This window comes from Ursus maritimus, unplaced genomic scaffold (assembly GCF_017311325.1).
Source record: "Ursus maritimus isolate PB19 unplaced genomic scaffold, ASM1731132v1 scaffold_32, whole genome shotgun sequence".
Classification (NCBI taxonomy): Eukaryota; Metazoa; Chordata; class Mammalia; order Carnivora; family Ursidae; genus Ursus; species Ursus maritimus.
The window spans coordinates 8,080,572-8,100,754 of record NW_024425786.1 but is presented as its reverse complement, the minus strand read 5'-3'; the positions used below and the strand labels follow the sequence as shown (position 1 = coordinate 8,100,754).

The 20,183-nt window shown below is 49.6% G+C and overlaps 1 protein-coding gene across 1 annotated transcript; it reads left to right on the top strand.

The window, feature by feature from the left end:
• EXOSC10 (exosome component 10) lies at positions 1 to 20,160 on the top strand. The gene is made up of 25 exons (XM_040645768.1): positions 1 to 160; positions 1,760 to 1,896; positions 3,401 to 3,524; positions 4,848 to 4,952; positions 5,286 to 5,451; positions 5,608 to 5,722; positions 7,035 to 7,110; positions 7,314 to 7,424; positions 7,637 to 7,780; positions 8,298 to 8,488; positions 9,503 to 9,659; positions 9,798 to 9,946; positions 10,124 to 10,174; positions 10,799 to 10,910; positions 12,012 to 12,050; positions 12,215 to 12,293; positions 12,380 to 12,489; positions 14,243 to 14,338; positions 14,666 to 14,740; positions 15,908 to 15,995; positions 17,097 to 17,170; positions 17,610 to 17,781; positions 18,561 to 18,622; positions 19,281 to 19,357; positions 20,023 to 20,160. Exons 1-25 carry the CDS (start codon positions 50 to 52, stop codon positions 20,051 to 20,053), a joined length of 2,652 nt encoding a protein of 883 aa, XP_040501702.1. The 5' UTR covers positions 1 to 49; the 3' UTR covers positions 20,054 to 20,160.
• The last annotated feature ends 23 nt before the right edge of the window (positions 20,161 to 20,183 follow it).

The following is a 20,183-nucleotide window of genomic DNA, read 5'->3' as shown; positions in this document are numbered from 1 at the left end:
GCGTCGCCCTGAGGCACTCTCGCGAGAAGAGCTGTGCAGGCCGGGAAAAATGGCGCCTCCCAGCCCCCGAGAGCCCAAGTTCCCGTCTGCCACGAGCGCGGCCAAGCCCGACGGGGAGATGGTGCTGCCGGGTTTCCCGGACGCAGACAGCTTCGTGAAGGTGAGTTCGTGGGGTTTCCGGGGGCACAGGGAGCCGCCCGCGGTCGGCCGGAAGCGGACCGGGGCCCTGTCCGCGGCCGCCCATCCGGCCGCGCGCGCGCCGCTGCGGAGCCTGGGGCTGGGGTCTAGGGGTCTCTGCCCGCGCAAAGCACAGTCTCTCACTTCCCCTCCTGGGCGGAGATCTCACGCGGACACTGAGGGACGCCTCGTTTCCCAGGGCCCTCGTTCTCACATTTGAGCCCATGCAAATGTATGGAGTGTGGAAGCCATGTCCGCGTCGTGGGAAGGGCTTTCTTGTCACCCTGATGTTCCCAGACCTCGCTACGTCGCCCCGGCCCAGGCCCGAGCCACCTAATTAACTCCCCGGAGAGGCTCGGCTGCTGTACGCCACACCAGTCGGCGTCCTCCCCTCCCGCGCGGCCAGGATGGTTCCCTTTTCCTCCTGTGTGGTGCAGTCCCACATAATCTGGAACCCTGGGTTTGATGTCACCTGTTAGAGCTACCACCGAGCCGGCCTCCTCTAGGTGCCTTAGAACGTTTATCAATGCCTCCTGGAGGGAGCACAGAGAGGATTCGTCTAAATTATTTGTGTAATGCTTTTTATATGAACAAACAAAACTAGGTTTAAACACCTCATGCATAGCTCTTACAAAACCAGGAAACTAAAGTAATTTGTAAATTAGCGTTGTGTATTCCCCCACACTCAGGTGGGTCATCATTAGTAGATGTCATTGTTGCTTTGCTTGGCTCTGGTAGTTCTGGACCACTAGCCATGGTCCTGATTTAGTGGCATTCATGCTCACCAGCTACTATGTGTCCCACCATGACGCAAGTTCCCACTTCCTTTCTCTCTCTTCCCCTGGAAAACATTGATTACACAACTCTCAGTGATGTCATTTGGCCTTCACATGACCATCATTTCTTTGTGACAGCCACTTCAGATTTTTTCTCATTACCACACAACAATTAAAGTAGAGAACTACTTGGCACTAACTGAAACATAAACACAAGTCCAGTCGTGGGCAGTGGCCATTATAATTTGGTCAACAAAGGATCTAGAGTATTCTTATGTTTTAGATGCTTGCCCAAATGAAAACACAAAAGTAAATTCTTGTAGAAAGCTCATGGATCTGAATTTGAATCGTAATAATAATAGCACTTATGTGTCTACCAGGCACTACCCAATGTGATTTTATTGGCTCATTTAATCCTCACAACAAGTCTATGGGATGGTCACTTTTATTATGCCTATTTTTCAGAGGAGGAAACTTAGGTCCAGAGAAATAACTTACCCAAGATCACAGTTAATAGGTAGCAGAGCCAAGATTCAAACCCAGGCCATTTTGAATATTTGTCTTACATTTATTTTTTTCTTTCTCTCCCCACTCTCCCAAGAATGTAAGCTCCAAAACTTGGTTCCATGCTCACTATTGTATCCTCAGAACGTAGGGTAAAACGAGCACTAAATGAATATTTGTTGAATGTGTAAAATTCATCATCTAGCACAGTGTATTATATGTAGTAGATCTCGAGAAAAGCGAGTTGCTGAACAAATGGGGATCCATGTTTAAAACATGCTTGTTTTTCTGGTTTTTTACAGTTTGCTCTTGGGTCAGTGGTGGCTGTCACCAAGGCATCTGGGGGTCTCCCACAGTTTGGCGATGAGTATGATTTCTACCGAAGTTTTCCTGGCTTCCAGGCATTTTGTGAAACACAGGGAGACAGATTGCTTCAGTGGTACGTACTATATATGATTTTCTCGTGTTGAGAAATAACATGTTTCTCATGTTATTTCATACGCCTCATGAAATAGGTAATTTTTCCTGAAAATTAGTTTTTCCTTAACTGTGTTTTTCTGTGCTATAAAGAACAATAGGGGTATCTGGGTGGCTCAGTTGGTTAAGCATCTGACTCTTGATTTGGTTCAGGTCATGATCTCAGGGTTGTGAGACTGAGCCTTGAGTCTGACTCCATGATCTGCTTCTCTCCTGCCACTCCCCAAGTCGCACGTGCCCACACACTTTTTCTTTCTCTCTCTCTCAAATAAATAAATCTTAAAAAAAAAAAAAAGTAGTAGAGCTATAAAATATAAAAATGAGACAGTGGGGGTGCCTGGCTGGCTGAGTCAGTAAAGCATGCGACTCTTGATCTTAGGGTTGTGAGTTCAAGCCCCAGTTGGGTGTAGAGATTACTTTAAAAAAAGAAAATAAAATCTTTTTAAAAAATGAGACAATGGATTTTGATTAGGGAAATGTTATTTGGTAAATTTTGAGTTTAACTTTTAAAAAATATATTGACTTTTGCACCTATATGTAGACAGTGAATCTTTCTGAATTAATATGGGACTTGAAAGCCTAGATCCAAGATTCTCTTTTTTTTTTTTTTTTTTAAGATTTTATTTATTTATTTTGACAGAGAGAGACAGCCAGCGAGAGAGGGAACACAAGCAGGGGGAGTGGGAGAGGAAGATGCAGACTCCCAGCGGAGGAGCCTGATGTGGGGCTCAATCCCAGAACGCCGGGATCACGCCCTGAGCCGAAGGCAGACGCTTAAGGACTGCGCCACCCAGGCGCCCCCAAGATTCTCTTACAGTTTGCAGAGCCCTGAGTATTATGTTTTTAATAAGTGTATGAGGACAGTACACAGTGATTTTAACTGTTGCGTGACAGAGTTAGAGCATCTGTTTTAGATTTCATGATAAAGCAATGAATGCAAAGTATATTATTTACATAGTATGATATACCTTTGAGAATTTAATGGAAGCTTTGAGGTAATTTCTTCCAACCCTTCAATTAACAGATGAGGAAAGGGAGTCTTAGATTTAGGGAATTGCCCAAGACCAAACAAATAGCAGTGTTTCTGCTATAAGGGTGCAAATTTTACTAGTTTGATCAAAAAGTACTGGGGGTAGTGCACCCAGGTGGCTCAGTCAGTTAAGCCTCCGACTCTTGGTTTCAGCTCAGGTCATGATCTCTCGGTCATGAGCTCGATCGAGCTCCGCGTCATGTTCCAGATCAGCGAGGAATCTGCTTCAGATTCTCTCTCTCCCTCTTCCTCTATCCCTCCCCCGATTGTGCGCACATGCTCTCTTTCTCTCTGTCTCTCTCTAAAACAAATAAAATCTGAAAAAACAAAAAGAATATTGGGAACAGTCTGAGCCAAGCCTTTCAAGCTTTCTCCCAGATTGGGAAGAAATGAATACACGTATACAAAGTAACCTTGGTTTTCTTGTCCTTCCTAGCATGAGTAGGGTAATGCAGTACCATGGGTGTCGAAGCAACATTAAGGACCGAAGTAAAGTGACCGAGTTGGAGGACAAGTTTGATTTACTAGTTGATACCAATGATGTCATTCTGGAAAGAGTGGTGAGTGTTTCACCTTACTCTTTTTTTAGATTTTTTTTTTTTTTTTTAATTTGACAGAGGGAGCGAGAGAGCACAAATGGGGAGAAGCAAACTCCCCACTGAGCAGGGAGCCCGACGCAGGGCTCAATCCCAAAACCCTGGGATCATGATCTGAGCCAAAGGCAGACACTTAACTAACTGAGCCACCCAGGTACCCCATCACCTTACTCTTAAGATAGTTAACAAATGGGGGCTCCTGGCCAGCTCTGTCAGAAGAGCAGGTGACAACTTATTCTCGGGGTTGTGAGTTCAGGGCCCACGTTGGGCATAGGGATTACTTAAAAATAAATCTTAAAAAAAAAAAGATCATTAACAAATGAAGAGCTTTTGTATTATTAAAATATGAAAAGAAACTCCAGCATCTGAGGAAATGAAAAGTTTAATATATCTTGTTCCAACAACATTCCCTTCCTGACAGTTGGCTTCTTTTTCCCAAAGATAACACAGTTGTGTTCAAATATATTACTTTAACTTATCACCGCTCAGTGGAGACCTATTACAAATCTGTGTTCCAGATTTGCAAATCCTATTTGTGTTGCAAGAGAAGAGGCCTCTCGGTACAGAGCCCAACCAAAATTTAGTCTTTTTTTTTTTTTTTTCTTAACTGTTATCTGCAATCTGCCAAACAGCCTGACTCGAATGATTGGAAGGAGATGTGTATCATATGATCTAGCTTACTGTCTACTTAGGCCTAATTCTACAGAACATTATTTACAGAAATACATAGAGATCATCCAAAACAAAGCCATCCCTCAACCATGTGACCGTCCTGCAAATGTTTAAATCATGCTCTTCTGTCCCGTGAAGTCATCTCTTTCATAATCTAAATGCCCACAGGTCTTTTAGCAGTTTCTCATATTTTATGATTTCAAGTCCTGCCATGCTACTCTTTGTCACCTGGAGGCCCAAACTGATACTGCATGTCTGCTTCGATGGGACAGAGTAGATGAGAACACCCTTCATTCTCAGAGTACCATCCTTCTATGTTTAATAGCTACAGTCTAGGGTCTTTTTAATTCTTTTGGTGAGCCACATCACACTGTTAAATCATTTTTGAATTTTCAGCCTGAGAGCTGTAAAGGGAGTTGATCGAGGGTAGATCAAGGAGTGGCCAATTACTGCTCTGTCTTTGAGCAAATAATGCTTTCATTACTTGGGATGACTCCCTCATGCATATATATGTTCCCACACGTAATTCTCTGAATCTGTTTCTTAAGAATTTTAGGTAATTAACTTGTTAACCCTGAAAGGAAGATGCTAAACTATTATGTCCTCTGCCCTTAGGGTATTTTACTGGATGAAGCATCAGGTGTGAATAAGAATCAACAGCCTGTCCTCCCAGCCGGTTTGCAGGTTCCTAAAACAATAGTGTCCAGCTGGAACCGTAAGGTGAGGGCTTTTTTGCTGATTGCCTGGAGTTTCAAGTGTCAGCTTTATAATACGGTCTTGCCTGTTCTGTTCTGCATTTCTGTTCTCTTTTATTGGACACAGAACTGGCCACTGCCTTACTTGTTCTCCTAAACCGGCACAAACTAATTACCTCTTGTCTTCTTTGCACCCCGCAACCTCACACACACGTACATTCTTAAGTGAATGCTCTCGGAAGGCACAAATGAGAATTTACGTACTTTACTCTTTTTTTTGTTTTTTCATCTTTTCAGAATTTACTTTTCTAATTCATTGAGTGGCTGTGTTATAAATTCTTTGTATTTGTTATCATAGGCAGGAGAATATAGCAAAAAAACAAAATCTGAAACTTTCCGGTTGCTTCATGCAAAAAACATCGCCCGGCCTCAGCTTAAATTCCGAGAAAAGATTGACAACTCCAACACTCCATTTCTTCCCAAGATCTTCATCAAGCCCAATGCTCAGAAACCTCTCCCTCAGGGTAAGGCATGCGAACCCTGCCTAAGTAAAGGGAAAAACATCTCCCTCCCTCCTTCCTTCCTTCAAAAGGAGCCACTTACCCACCCCGTAACTAGAAAAGATGTGAATGTGTTCACCTCTTTTGTGATGGTGTTGTTGTCACTGCTTGGGTCTCCAGCACTCTCTAAAGAAAGGAGGGAGCGCCCACAGGATCGTCCAGAGGACCTGGATGTCCCCCCTGCGCTGGCTGATTTCATCCATCAGCAGAGAACTCAGCAGGTGGAGCAGGACATGTAAGTATTTGTCAGAACTTTCTACTATGAGAACTTTCTACATTCTTCCTCGGTTTCACTTTTGTAAAATACATCAATGTAAACAAAGAATGTGAGGAATGGGTGATTGCTATCCTTATCCTAATGTGAATCTCTTTGGTAAAACCTCCTGTTTGTGTTCACGGAGGGCCTGCACAGGCGGCGTCTCAGGCGACTCTCACGGCAGCCTTGAGAGGGAGCAGTCGCTCTCACCCCCTTTGTCTAGATTTAAAGACAAAACAAGGGGTGCTGATGCTGACTTCCCACACAATCAGAACCTGAAACCCCAGGTTTTCGTAGAACTCTCCTTCTTCCTGCCATTCTGCCTTTCTGAGCGGGTAGGGACTCAAACAGTGAGGTAGGGGCCCCCTAATAAATTCAGCAAGGAAAGGGCATTTTCACTGGCAGCATAAGCATCTTAAAAAAAAAAATCCTTAAAACAGACAAATGGACCTTGCCTGAAGGAAAAGGGTGGTAAGAACTTGGCTGGCGTTGGTCTTTTTGTCACGTGTAGCCAGAGTCGTGTAGCCAGAGTCGGCCTGAGCAGCATTCCTTCGGGCCCAGCTCCGCACTGTGAGGCCGCAGGCCAAGTGCTAAAGAAGCAGAGGTGAGGAGAGGCGGCCCTGCCCTCAAGGAACTCAAAGACTTGGGATTTTTACTCAGGTAGATGATAGAGGAATAAAAAATATAGCATTTGGCATCCGACCAACTGCAGTAGCGGCCCCATCCTATCTCACCTCACAGGTCTGTTTGCCAGACCGCAAGGAGTTGCACATTGTACGTTTTTCTATCCTCCACAAAGACAGCCGTGCAGTGTTTTGAAATAAGAGCTCAGATGAGTAGATGAGTAGATTTTTAATGATCGCATTGTAAGGGTGAACCAGTTTGACCTGATGTGGGTTTTCCTGATGCCCTTGAATTATCATTAAATAATGGTACTTTATCTAGCGAGAAAATATTTTCACAGTGGTCGCTTCTCATTTGTTTTTACAAATTGGATTAAAGCAGTTGTTTTCGGGGCGCCTGGGTGGCACAGCAGTTAAGCGTCTGCCTTCGGCTCAGGGCGTGATCCCGGTGTTCTGGGATCGAGCCCCACATCAGGCTCTTCCGCTATGAGCCTGCTTCTTCCTCTCCCACTCCCCCTGCTTGTGTTCCCTCTCTCACTGGCTGTCTCTGTCTCTGTCGAATAAATAAATAAAATCTTTAAATAAATAAATAAATAAATAAAGCAGTTGTTTTCCCTTGAATTACGGAATTCATCAAGAGGATTTTTCTTTTTGTTTCATTTATTCAGGTTTGCACATCCTTACCAGTATGAACTAGATCACTTCACTCCACCAGATTCAGTCCTTCAAAAGCCACAGCCCCAGGTTAGCACCCAAACCTAATTTATGGGTGATATCTAAGTAGCCCAGGGAGAATCAAATCAGTGCAATTTTGGCTTTCCTTAAATAACTTCAGAGTAAAAGGTTGCAACTTCAGGTCACTTCTTGAACTCCTGATTCATTTGTGCTTTAGTGAAGGGTGATTCTTAACATTCTTCTCTTTTTCTACCTGTATGTTCGTGCTTCAGTTATATAGGCCTGTGGGGGAGACCCCCTGCCATTTTGTGTCCTCCCTGGATGAGCTAGTGGAGCTCAATGAAAAGCTCTTGACCTGTCAAGAATTCGCAGTAGACTTAGAGGTAAGTTGTGAATGACCTGGAGTGAAATTTTACATTTTCTAGGAAGTCCCTCTCTACCTGAGGAGTATAAAATTAAGACTAACAGATCTGGCTTTTCTCGGTGAAAACCAATCAGTCATATAACTTGGCTTTTATAGCTGCCCTCCCAAAATCAGTAAAGGAAAGCCTGGTGTGATGATTTTTCCCTGTTCTCCCCTCTTTCTGGGTTTTAGCACCACTCGTACAGGAGCTTCCTGGGGCTGACCTGCCTGATGCAGATCTCCACCCGAACAGAAGACTTCATCGTCGACACCCTGGAGCTTCGAAGCGACATGTACATTCTCAACGAGAGCCTCACGGACCCCGCCATCGTTAAGGTCAGCTAGCCTTTTGTAGCTCTTGCGTGTGAGCCTAGGATTTAAGTGCCGTTAGGTTTACTATTTCATTATTTCAGTATAGACCTGGTGAAGTTGAGAGAAATAATTGTAATTTCCTACATTCCGGCCCCACAGGCTAAACTGCTTTTGTTTCTAAGCCCCAATTAGAACAGCTTACGCGGTAGCTCGTTACCACCCGGAGAAACGTTCCATCATGTTAATGACAACTGCCGTGAGCCCGCGCCATCAGGATCCTTTGCACTTAATGACTATCCTTGAAGCTAGTAGAACTGCTTTCTTAGAATCACTGGCTGTGAGCGGTTCCAGACTTTAAGATGTGCAGTTCGGAGTGTGGAAGTGCCATCGGTCCAAATTAAAAGAAGCTTTTGAAACTGAACCCATCTTAATCTTCCTTCTGGCTTCGAATTCCAGTGTCGTGCTAACCTGGAGGCAGAGTCTGTTTCAGCACGAGTGGCCTTGAACGCTTTGCTCCACATGCCTCTGCTTTCGTTTTCAGGTCTTCCACGGTGCTGACTCGGACGTCGAATGGCTACAGAAGGACTTCGGCTTGTACGTGGTGAACATGTTTGATACCCATCAGGCAGCACGCCTCCTTAACCTGGGCCGGCACTCGCTGGACCATCTCCTGAAACTCTACTGCGGCGTGGAATCCAACAAGCAGTATCAGCTGGCCGACTGGAGAATACGGTTTGTGGCTGACGAGGACGTGTGGATGGCAGCAGGAAGCGTGGCTACTCCTGAGCCTGTGGGCCACACAGACCCACGTGCAGGTGGTGACGGTAGTAGAACCTTGGCTTGACTGGTGCCGGTCTCTCCTCCAGCTGTTGGCAGCAGCAGAAGCACGACCGGAAGTTTTAGGGTGACCACGTGGAGTGTGTGTTGGGCTCTCACGCTTCACGGAGATAGTGTTTGGAAGAGGTGTGCCGTGTCAGTGTTTGTGTCCCGGCCAGTCTCTCGTTTGAAACTTGGATCTCCCTATGAGGGAGGGGTGTGTGTGTGTGTGTGTGTGTGTGTGTGTGTGTGTGTTTGAGGTGATCTCCCAGAGGTTCGAGAGGATTCTGAGGTACGTAGGTGATTGCGCCTTATAATGTGTGTGTACTGTGGTGTAAGAGCGTGGCGGGGTCTTGCACCACTTTCTGGAGTCTGGGCTCCGCTCGGTCACTGTCCGGTGGCCGGCTTCCTCCCTGAGGTTGCAGCTGTTGTTGGAAGAAGCCACTCCGCTTTCCTCCAGTTCTGCAGGCCAGAATTTCTGAAGAGAATCTGATAAAGCCCGGATAGAAGATGAAAATTGACAGTCTAAAAGGCACTCCCTGTCATTGAGCCGTTGTCATGTGCCAGGCACCGAGCTAAGAGCTTCCGGGGTTTTGTGCTGGGTGGTCCCCATAGCAGCCTGTGAGGGCTTTCATTTCACAGCTGAGGAAAGTGAGCTTACGTGACTTGTCCACGGATGGGTGTGCGGAGCTAAGATTCGAACTCTGGATGGCAGGGCCTCTCTTTTCAGCCACATTGTGATCCTGCTGCCCTTTCTCCCCAGCTGGGAAAACAATGGCTTATCCTATTAAGATGGAGGGCCTATGGATGTGAGTGTAGTAGGGCTGTGATGGCAAAGGGAGCCCAAGCCTTCGCACGCACAGCGCGGACAGACAACAGGGCTGCTCCTAGGGGTGAGCCGCAAACTCATTTCCTTCCTTGCGATTCTAGGCCTCTGCCCGAGGAAATGCTCAACTACGCCCGGGATGACACCCATTACCTGCTTTACATTTATGATAAAATGAGACTGGAGCTGTGGGAGCGAGGCAACGAGCAGCCCGTGCAGCTGCAGGTGGCCTGGCAGCGCAGCAGGGACATCTGCCTCAAGGTACCGCCTCTCTGCCTTGGCCCGCGGCCCGGGTCTTCACTTGGTTCCTTACATTTCGGAACAGAGCCGAATGTTCTGAAGAGCCCAGGGCGCCATGCTGACCCCCACTGATGTGGAATGTTCTGTAAAATTTCGCAGAAATTCGTCAAGCCCATCTTCACGGACGAGTCCTACCTTGAGCTGTACAGGAAGCAGAAGAAGCATCTCAACACACAGCAGCTGACAGCCTTTCAGCTGCTGTTTGCCTGGAGGGATAAAACAGCCCGCAGGGAAGATGAAAGTTACGGGTAAGGGATTAGACGTTCTTTTACTATCTGCTTTCTAGACTGAGCAGCTCAGGGAACGAGGAAATAATAGCCTTTTTTTTTCTCACCATGAAAGTTGGTTACGTTCTCGCCCAGGTTGTAGCCTTTACCGGGGCTTGCTCGCTGAATCCAACGTGACCCCACTGTGTTTTGTTGCAGATATGTACTGCCAAACCACATGATGCTGAAGATAGCTGAAGAACTGCCCAAGTGAGTCTGAGAACTGATAACGACGTTCTGACTTTCTCCATAGAGAAATTTTATCCTTCAGATCAGCTTCTCTGGTAGTTATTACCTCAAGGCTGTCGACTCAGAGATTAGTGCTCTAAGGAAGTTCACAAGTCCAGGGAATTCAGAATTTCTGCCCTCGGGCTGCCCTGTAGGAACTAGACCTGAGCTGCAGGCATTTCAGAGGCTAGGCCCCCGATGAGAGCCAGTGCAAGTCTGAGCCTCCAGCATCCGCTTGGAAGGAAGGAAAGTGTCTCAGAGTCTCTCAGCTGTAATTTGTTCCACACCAAGGCACCTTACGATTTTGAACGCTTTCTGATGTTCATTGAAGAATAAGCAGAGTTGAATTTCCCCATCTTGCGTTGAGCCCGTTGCAGCAGTACAGCTCGGCAGAGCGGGGGGGCCCCTCCCCAGCTCTCCCGCTTAGCGGGAGGCCACCGGCAAGAGGTGCCTACTTGAAGCTTGGTGTCCAGGGCCCCAGGCCGCCCCGATAGGAATGTTTCCCGGGTCTTCGCCTTAGCCGTAGCTCTCTGTTCTCGGCTGGAAGCCTGGGGGGGGGGCTGTGTCCCTAAATGATGAGTTCAGAGTGTTCTTTCTGGTCCTCAGGGAACCTCAGGGCATCATAGCTTGCTGTAACCCCGTACCACCTCTCGTGCGGCAGCAGATCAACGAGATGCATCTGTTAGTCCAGCAGGCGCGGGAGATGCCTCTGCTCAAGGTAGGAAGCCTTTGCTGCTGGAGCTTCCAGCTCCGCGCACCCGGCTGTCTGCTGGCACCTGTGGTCTCTCCGTGCATGAGCTGGTCTCCATTCTAAAAAACCCAAGAAGATAATAGGGGTTAGGAAAGCCAGTAGACAGGTCTTGTTTTTTGTTTTGTTTTTTTAGATTTTATTTATTTATTAGAGAGAGAGAGAGAGTGGGGGGGGGGGGCAGAGGGAGAGGGAGAGCAGGTAGCCCAACTTAGGACTCAGTCCCAGGACCCTGGGATCATGACCTGAGCCAAAGGCAGACGCTTAACTGACTGAGCCACCCAGGCGCCCTGCCCTGACATGTCTTCTTTATGATTATCAAAAGCTAAAGGTCCTCCCCTTTTTTTTTTTTAAGATTTTATTTATTTATTTATTTTGGCGAGAGCGAGCATGCACACGTGTGCACCATTTGGGGTGCGGAGGGGCAGAGGGCGAGGGAAAGAGAATCTNGAGCAAACTCTGCGCTGAGCATGGAGTCCAACGTGGGGCTCGATCTCATGACCCTGAGCTCATACCCTGAGTTGGAATCAAGAGTCGGATGCTTAACTGACTGAGCCACCCAATTCAATTTGAATTTGGGGGGACAGTTTTTAATTGTGTTGCCTTAGTAGTAATACTGGTATATGGTCAATCATATTTGCCCATTTTTGCAAGAGTATGGATCCAGAAAAACTTAAAATCAGTTCCTTTAGGGCGATAAAGGAGAGACTGAGGATAAACATATTTCAGTCTTCATGTTAAAATTTCTTTAAAAAGAATCTTTTGTTAGCTCTACAGTTTGGCCAAATAAAGAGAGAAACCCTGGTTTCTAGAGGAGAATCTCTTTCAAGCTCTTGGAAGTCTTCTGCATTGTGCCTTGGTACGATAAAGGGTTTCGTTCTTTCATTCAGCAAGTAATTATTGAGCACTAAGTGATTATAGTGCGAGGCACTGTGAGGGATGAAGGATGAGAGAACATCTCGGGGCTCTTGTAAAACACATGTAGTGAAGGGACGGGGTCTATGGTGGGGGAGACATGTGCGGTCACCGAGCTGAGGCACCTTTCCTCAGATTCTCTGTATTTGTCCCCAGTCTGAAGCTGGAACTGGCGTGAGGAAGAGCGGTCCCGAGGTAGAGTGTGTATCTGACGTGTCTTGTCTGGGGGGGCGGGGGGCACCAGTCGGAGCCAGTGCAGGAGACGCCTCCCTGTCACAGGCAGCCCCCAGCCCTGCAGCAGAAAGCGACCGCATGTTTGCGAGTCCTTCATGAGGCCTCTTGGTTTCTTTCTGCTGTAGAGATTGGAGAATGTGCTCTTTGGACCCCATGACTGCTCTCACGCCTCTTCAGATGGCTACCCTGTCGTCCCAAGCAACGGTAATATAGAGGTCTCTGGAACATTCTGGGAACTGCCTGGCGCACTCTCCAGGAGGCTCTGACCTCCCTGACTTCCATCGCTTTAGGGCCTGTGCCAGCGCAGAAACAGGCAAGCCTCTTCCCCGACCAAAGAGAAGACGACATCCTGCCAGATACCAGATGCCTTATCGCTACTGCTGTCATCACGCTATTTAACGTGAGTGCGAGGAAACGCAGGTGGGGGACGTAGACCCGTGAGGAGTGACTGGGTCTGTCAAACAGGCTGTCTGCCTAGCGTTCCGCGTCGACCTTTGAGACTAGTGCCAGAAGTAAAACCCAGCAGCCGTGGGGACAGGCGTGGAGACAGATCTGAGAGGCAGTCCGTGAGAGGTGGGTAGAGGATTCTCTCAGGAGCTCCGTGTGAAGAAGGGTTGACGTCCGGGCCCTCGCTAATGCCTAGCAGGGAGGACGGTGTGGGCTGCAGTGATTCAGAAGCAGGACCTTCCCCTTCAGCTGCAGGGGAGGCGCAGCCCATCCTGACTCTGAGGGGCGGGCTGAGTGCTCTGCTCAACTGTAGGGACCACGCATCCCTCTGCAACCCACGCCAGCCCCATCTGCACGTGCTTGGGCTGAAAAAGAGGCTTTGAAAAGCGTTTCTCTACACTGTGGCTGATCAGGGCAAGGGAAGAGCAAGATGCAAGATGGGACAGCACTACTGTGCGGGTGGAAATTTGTTTCCCATGCCGAAGGGGCTGCGCCGTGGTAGGCGGGGGCTGTGTCCAGTCTGGGACCACGCGTGGCCAGCCTGGGCTCAGCGGTGTTCCAGGACTATGCACTGAGTTGTGACAGAACTTATCCCAGTTTGTCCTACCTGGCAAGTGTCGTGTTTCTGCCAGGGCTTGAACTACAGGTTCTTCGCAAAAGCAAGACCAGGGTGTGGTTGTTGGTCAAGATGGGTAGGTACTGAAATGACCAGCATGAAAGGAAAATACACAGAGAAAACTCTGAATAGTGCAAACAACAGATGTGGTAAAGGAAAAATAATTTCTGGAAAGAGAAGCAGGCATACGATCTGTTTGGATAAAGACGAGTCTCCAGCTTAGCAGGTGTTCCCGTGGGAAACAGCTGGGCGGGTGGGTAGCTTCCAGGATCACAGGTCACCGCCGGTCCATCACGCCAGAGTGTGGGGCCAAAGCCAGGAAGGCGAAACGCTGCCAGCAAAGTGGACTACCTAAGGGTTAACTTTCTTTTTCATGTCATCGCTTAAATTTAGATCGGGTCTTGCTTCAGTAATTCGTGAGCAGAGTAGTCTGGAAGCTTTAATTGAGCCATCAAGGTGAATCGGCAGCTAAAAATATGAGCGTGAACTTTGGGCCGCGTGAGCCCGGAAGCACTGTGCTCTACCAGGCGCTGGTGTCCCGTGCTCCGTGTGGCAGGACCGTCACCACAGAGGAAGCAGAAGGACAGCACACAGTCTGAACCCAGTTGGAAGCAGCACCCTGTCGCATAATTGTACTGATTCCCCATAACGGTTTATAAGTCTTAATTTGTACGTGTCTGCTTACGACTTCAAGTTCTAGAGCCAGACAGACGTGGGTGGAAGTCTTCTTCTGCCCCTGTTCGCTGTCAGGCTCTAGAAGACTTAACCGTTCTGTGCCTCAGTTTCCTCATCTGTAAGATGGTGAGAATAATACCATAATAATCTTAAGATTTTATTTATTTATGTGTCAGAGCAAAAGACAGAAAGAGCATGAGCAGGGGGAGCAGCAGGCAGAGGGAGAAGCAGGGAGCCCGATGTGGGACTCGATCCCAGGACCCCAGGATCATGACCTGAGCTGAAGGCAGACACTTAACCTACTGAGCCACCCAGGCGTCCCTTCTTACTACTGTTACAATTATACCATTCCTTGCATCGTAGTGCCACAGGATGATTACAGGATAAGTTGCTCACTTTCTGTCCGTCCCTGCAGGAACCCAGTGCCGAAGAAAGTAGAAAGAGCCCCTTAACAGTTGCACAGAAGAAAGCCCAGAACATAATGGAGTCCTTCGAAAATCCATTTAAGATGGTAAGTAGGCGTTGCGTGTGTTCAGGGCTGCTGTGAATAGGCAGAGCTTTCTGCAGCTTGTAGGGGTCTCTTGCCCAGAAAAGCAGCCAACAGTCTTTGGAGAGAGAGAGTCTCTGAATCCAGCATGGGTCAGCTGTGCCTGGTGTCCAGGTAGGGACGGAGTCGGGGTCTGCTCAGATGAAACCAGCAAGGATGCCTTGCTCCAGTGCCAGTGAGACGTGGCCAGGTGGACGCTCTGAATGAGGCCTCCCACGAGGAACCCCACCAGAAAACCCCCCGTCCAGGTCCCGAGCGCATTTAAACGACTGTTTCCTTCCATTCCTCCAGTTCCTGCCTTCACTCGAACACCGCGCTCACGTTTCTCAGGCAGCAAAGTGCGATCCGTCTTCAAAAATCTACGAGGTCAGTGGGTTTGTCACTCTTTCCCAGAGTGACTTTCTAAGAAAAGGGGTCTTCTTAATTATCTGAACTAGGTTTCTGTCTTCAGCCTATCTTGAGCCTCCCGAAAATGAATACAGAAAATGCTTTATATATAAATATATATAAGCATTGTTTCTAGAGAAAGGGGCCAGAACTTTATTCTGATTTTCAGAAGCATTTGGGAACCTTTTAAGAAACAGGTCTTTGGTTTTTGCGTTTGTTTTTAATTGAAGCTTAGTTTGTTCGTAGCAAAGTGCCCAGGTGTTAGGTGTTCAGCTTGATGCATTTTTATATGTGAATTTTACTGTAAGGCTCTCACAGGTGACAGCATAAGTTTTAAAACACTCTGTCTTCTATTGTTTGGTTTGTTTTTAACAGCATTATGGGTAAGAATAAGGAAACACCTTCCCTGGAGCCCCATGAGTTGTTCCTGGGAGCCAGCGTATTAATTGTTAAAAGCCTTCTTCCTTCCTGCAGGAAGGACCTACTCTGATCAGACGGGGGCCTGGCTCCTTCTGCCCCCCGCTCTTTCATTAGGCAGCAAGGGTCAGGCCAGAACCCTGACAGGCCTCCTCCCTGTCACTAGTGGTTAGCCTGCTGTCTTTAGAAATGGGGAGTCAGGTGGATTTTTTTGCCTTCTCTTCTTTTTCCCCCATGGGTTATGGCTCCTTCAGCCACACATCCCTGACCGTGTGCCTGTCTAACACCAGCGGGACGCGTTCCAATGCCACACACAGGTGTGGCGTCATAGAGCAGCGAGAAGTCCTGCCTTGAAGCCCAGCTCCACCATTTGCTAACCATGTCCCCCCAGACAGATTATTTAGCTTCTCTGAGCCTGTTTCCCATCTCAAAGCGGGGGTGATGAGGTTGCCTTTGTCCCGGGATTATAGAAGGGATTGAATGAGATGATGGACAGGAGGGCATCCGGCCCCGTGCCTGGAATCCAGCTGCACTTCGTCCTTCTTGATGAGTATTTTATAAATAAAGCCAGCATGAGATTTTATTTTTTTGTCATCAGATTTGGAATTTATGATTAAGAATGTGTGTAGTTACTAGGCTAGCCTGCCCAGCATCCCCTCGTTAAAACAATTAAGCATTCCTAGGTGGCTGAGTTTTGGAGTGTTTTTGTTTTGTTTGTTTTCATTGTAGATCAGCAACCGTTGGAAGCTGGCAACCCAGGTACAGGTACACAAAGAATCTAAAGAAACTGCCAAGGAGAAGGCAGCAGAGCAAACAGGTAGCCCTCACTTCCTTGTAACTCAGCCCGTTGGGGTGTCTGTCAACGAACAGGCCTCTTTCATCCTTCTGTTTGTTCAACAAAGTGGCGATATGGCCGTGAACAAAGCACAGCCCCTGCCCTGTGGAGCTGGCCTTTTCCTGGGGGGTAGCAGACAGTGTACCCATAAATGTACCTTCTTTCTGATGGCAGTAGGCAATTCTGCAGGGAGAGGGGTAGGAGGTGCCGGGGGCGGGGGGCTACTTCCCTACGGTGTTTAGGGAAGGCAGTCAGATAAATGTGACATTGAGCAAAGACTGGTTGCTTCTAGGGGAAGAGTGGTCTATACGGTGGCCCCAGCGAGTCCAGGGCCCCAGGGTGGTTGATCATTGGGCATGCACAGAGAGCGGCCGGGAGACTAGTGTGGCTGAGGCAGGGAGAGCAGGACTGTTGTAAGGATGTGGCTTGTACTCCAAGTGGCCAGGGAGCTGTGGAGGCTCTGAGCAGAGCAGTGGCCTGCACTGACCAGAAAGGCTCACTCCGAGACCGTGGAGAGTCCAGCACAGAGGGCAGGGGTGGGAGGCCAGGTGAGGGGCTGCTGGCTCAGACAGCACGGTAGCAGAGGTGGTGAGAAGTGGCCCGTAGCTGACGTACCCCACAGAGACCCGATGGCACTTGATGACAAGTTGTGTGTGGCACATGAGAGAAAGAGGGGGGCCGCGGGTGCCAGAAGGGCTGGTCCTGAGCAACTGGAAAGACAGGGTGGCCAGCAACAGAGTGAGCGTGCATGAGGAGCCGGTTGGAGAAGTGGCTTTGTTCTCGTCCTTGACGTGTTTTGGTTGCAGCCCCTTTGAGATGTCCTCACAGAGGCGTCATGTGGGCTGGCGGGTGTCTGGCTTAGGTTCTTGGGCGGGGCAGGTGGGCTGTCAGACTGAGAGCGTGGAAAGAGCATCCGGACCTGAGCTGCAAGGCGGCCACCCTTGATCAAGGGGCGAGGCGCAGGGGACTGGGGAGCAGGGAGGGCGCCCGGCTGCAGCTGCCACAGATGAGACGGTGCAGCCAGATGAGGAGGGAGCCTTGGCTGCTGGAGGCAGCAGCCCCACAGACCGTGCTCTCTTGCAGCTGCTCGGGACCAGGCCAAGGAAGAGTACCAAGCGACCGCGGAACAGGCCGTGTCCGTCCGACAGCAGGCTGCCGTACGTGCCGCCCTTCTGCTTTCTCTTCTGAGAGAGGAGGGGCCCCTGGTCATGGTCAGGATTCTCCTCGAATAGCAGGAGGGCTTGTCAGTCAGTGCCTGCCTCCTTTCACCTCAAAAAAGTTTATACTGTAATACCTCTTAGGTGAATTTTTGTGATGAATTTATGGTAAAGAGACCATACCCCTGACTCCAGTAATAGACAAGGTACTGAAGCTCAGTCATATTATTAATATCCAAGCCTGTCGTGCCTTTCGTAATGACCCGATGTCATTCCCCACTGAGGAACTTGTGCCACCTGGCGCTAGCGCTGCCCAGACCCACAGCCGCCAGCACTCCGGTCCCCGAGCCCACGGATGCCAGCACAGCAGGCTCGAGGCCCGGCTGCCACTCTCTGAAGCACTCCCGTGCTTCCCTCCCACGGTGTGTTCACCCTACAGCTGGAAAGTGCCGCCAAGAAGAGAGAGCGAACCACGAGTGACCCGAGGACCACAGAACAGAAACAAGAGAAGAAGCGATTCAAAACTTCCAAGAAGCCAAAGGACTCAGATCCGCCAGAAAAAGATTTCACCCCTTACGACTACAGCAAGTCGGATTTCAAGGCTTTTGCTGGTGAGGCCGGGACTGGTGCCCTTTAAGGAATGTCTGGCCCTGTTAGGAGGGAGGAAGCTGTAGAGGAAAGAAAGCATGACCAAGGCACGGACGAAGGCCAAGAAAGACGCGGCTCCCACCCAGGCACTGTCAGAGCCACACAGGGAAACCACCCATCACCCCCTCCTGCGCTGGACCTACCTGGTCACGGCCACACTGGTCATTGTGCAGGACGGCGTCCATTTCCATGGGGGCTCCATCTTTCCTCACAGTAGCTCGTGCCCAGAAACACATTTTCTCAGCCACAAACACGGCAAGGAGTTTACGAAGCACCGTGACGCCCGGGGGCTGCTCTCTGGTCTCTTCGCCGGTGAGAGGCCATCCGCCTCGGAGGGGCGACAGACGGCACTCCTGACTATAGAGCAGCCTCCGTGGCAACACGTCCCTTCGAAGACAGGGAGGCAGGACGGTGGTCACCCCAGGCCCCAAGTGACTGTCAGGCACTTCCGGACGGGCACGCAGACGCCAGGCCGGATATCCTTGGTTTAAAGCAGCTAGTGCTCCAGCCACCTGCCCGGAGCTGAGACTACATCTGGGAGAGATGAGCCTGGTGTTTGGGCTGCCCTTCCGGACTGGGGACACACACATGAACTGACGTCAGCCTAAGTCCCTCCTTCTACAGGGGCCAGCGAGCTGACAGCCCACCCTTCCCAAACATTGTGCACCAGCCCAGCAGTCAGCCTGCTGGGTATATTAACTCACGGACACGCTCACTGGCGTTCTCTTCTCTCACCTTCCAGGAAACAGCAAATCGAAACCTGCTTCCCAGTTTGATCCAAATAAGCAGACCCAGTCGGTCAAGGTAAGAAATATACTTGATGCGTTAAACGAGTGGGACTGTATATGTTAACTAGGCTTTGATTCCAAATTCAAAAACCAAATACAAGATACCAGCGAAAAGAAAGAAGAATCTTGAGAACGCTCGCCTGCTTGTGGTGCTTTTTTCCCCTCTTCCTTCGCGGCGAAGGCGGCCTGGCTGGGACTCATCTCCCTCTGCGTAGCCTTTCCCTCGCCTCGTCTCTCCCCAAGTACAGACAATACCCATCAGCTATTCCAGCAATAAGAAGGGACTTTTAAGGAGGCTATGAAGGCTGGCGTGTGGTCTGAAGGGCTGTTTGCTGTTGGCTGCCATGGGAATTAGAGCCGCAGGCCACAGACACTCCCTCGGGTGCCCGCACAAGCCTGCATCTGCCCCCGTGGGCGTTGCTGCCAGGCGGAGCCAAACGTGGCCACAAGTTTGGCACGTGGAGGCTGAGGCCTGTGTGGAGCCCTCCTGTACCTTTGGTAGCTCATCCCGACAGCCTTGCCTTCAGAAGCACCCAGAAAGGTCCAGTTGCAAGAAAACCAGTCGCCCCGGTGGCGCCGGAGTCTTGGACGGGGCAGCTGGGCTCCTGTGTGCATCTTGTGCGTGTCCTGTGGTCAGGTTATCCCTCGGCTGAAATGGCTTTTTATCTTGACAGAAATGCGTTGCACCCAAAAAACTTAAACAGTTGATGGGAAATAAAAGCATGTCCTTTCCAACCGGAAAGTCAGACAGGTATGTGGGGGAGGCCCGCGTGGCCCCACAAACCCAACAGCGGGTCTGAGGGCCCCGCTGGAACAGCCTCAGAGAGCCTTTCTCAACCAGATCCCTCTCTGTCGCTTGGGGCAGCTGAGATAGGAGGAGGGGAGGGCCCTGCCCAGTGCCATCCCCCCCACGGTCCCTGCGTTCCAGGACTCAGATTCCTGTCCCTCACCGCCTATTATCGTACAGCTTCCCGGGGTCACCTCTGAGTAAATAGACTTGGAGTTCTCCCAGATCTTCCCGTTTCTGGGGGGGGGGGATCAGTTAAGTAAATGTGGGTTGTCATTTAAGAATATTTTTGTTAAAAACATGAAAGCCTCGTCCTCAGGGCAGAGCCTGAAGCCAGAGGACTCACCTCTAGGGTGTGGCCTGATGGGGGGGGGGGAATCTGCCTTTAGATCTTGGTGAGCACAGCCACCCTCGCGGGGCCCCAGGGCGCCTCCCCGCCCCCTCTTGTCTCCCAGAGTGTGGGGGACACGCTGCTGCCGAGCTCAGTTCTCCAGGCGCCCCGGACGAGCCATGCCTCTCCAGTCGTGCGTCAGTAAGGTCTACAGCATTTTGTAAACCGGCTGAGAGCAAACCTCCAGCCAAACTGGGAGAAGTTAACTCTTCTGTTTTCACACTGTCTCTCTCTGCAGGGGTTTCAGGCACAGCTGGCCAAAGAGATAGTGTTGGCAGAGACCCTTGGAATTCCCCGGTGGACTGGAAGCACCAAATGGTGGCGCTGGTTTTGTACAGACTCCTTTTTAAACCATTAAAAATAATTCTTACTGGAAGAAAGCGGATTCCTGACTTTTCC

What these genes read in the sequence shown, in the direction of transcription:
- EXOSC10 (XM_040645768.1), top strand. Translation starts at nt 50, where the DNA reads ATGGCGCCTCCCAGCCCCCGAGAGCCCAAGTTCCCGTCTGCCACGAGC. An exon ending in ACGCAGACAGCTTCGTGAAG is followed by an intron (nt 161 to 1,759) that starts GTGAGTTCGTGG and finishes GGTTTTTTACAG; the next exon opens with TTTGCTCTTGGGTCAGTGGT. An exon ending in CGTCTTCAAAAATCTACGAG is followed by an intron (nt 14,741 to 15,907) that starts GTCAGTGGGTTT and finishes TTTTCATTGTAG; the next exon opens with ATCAGCAACCGTTGGAAGCT.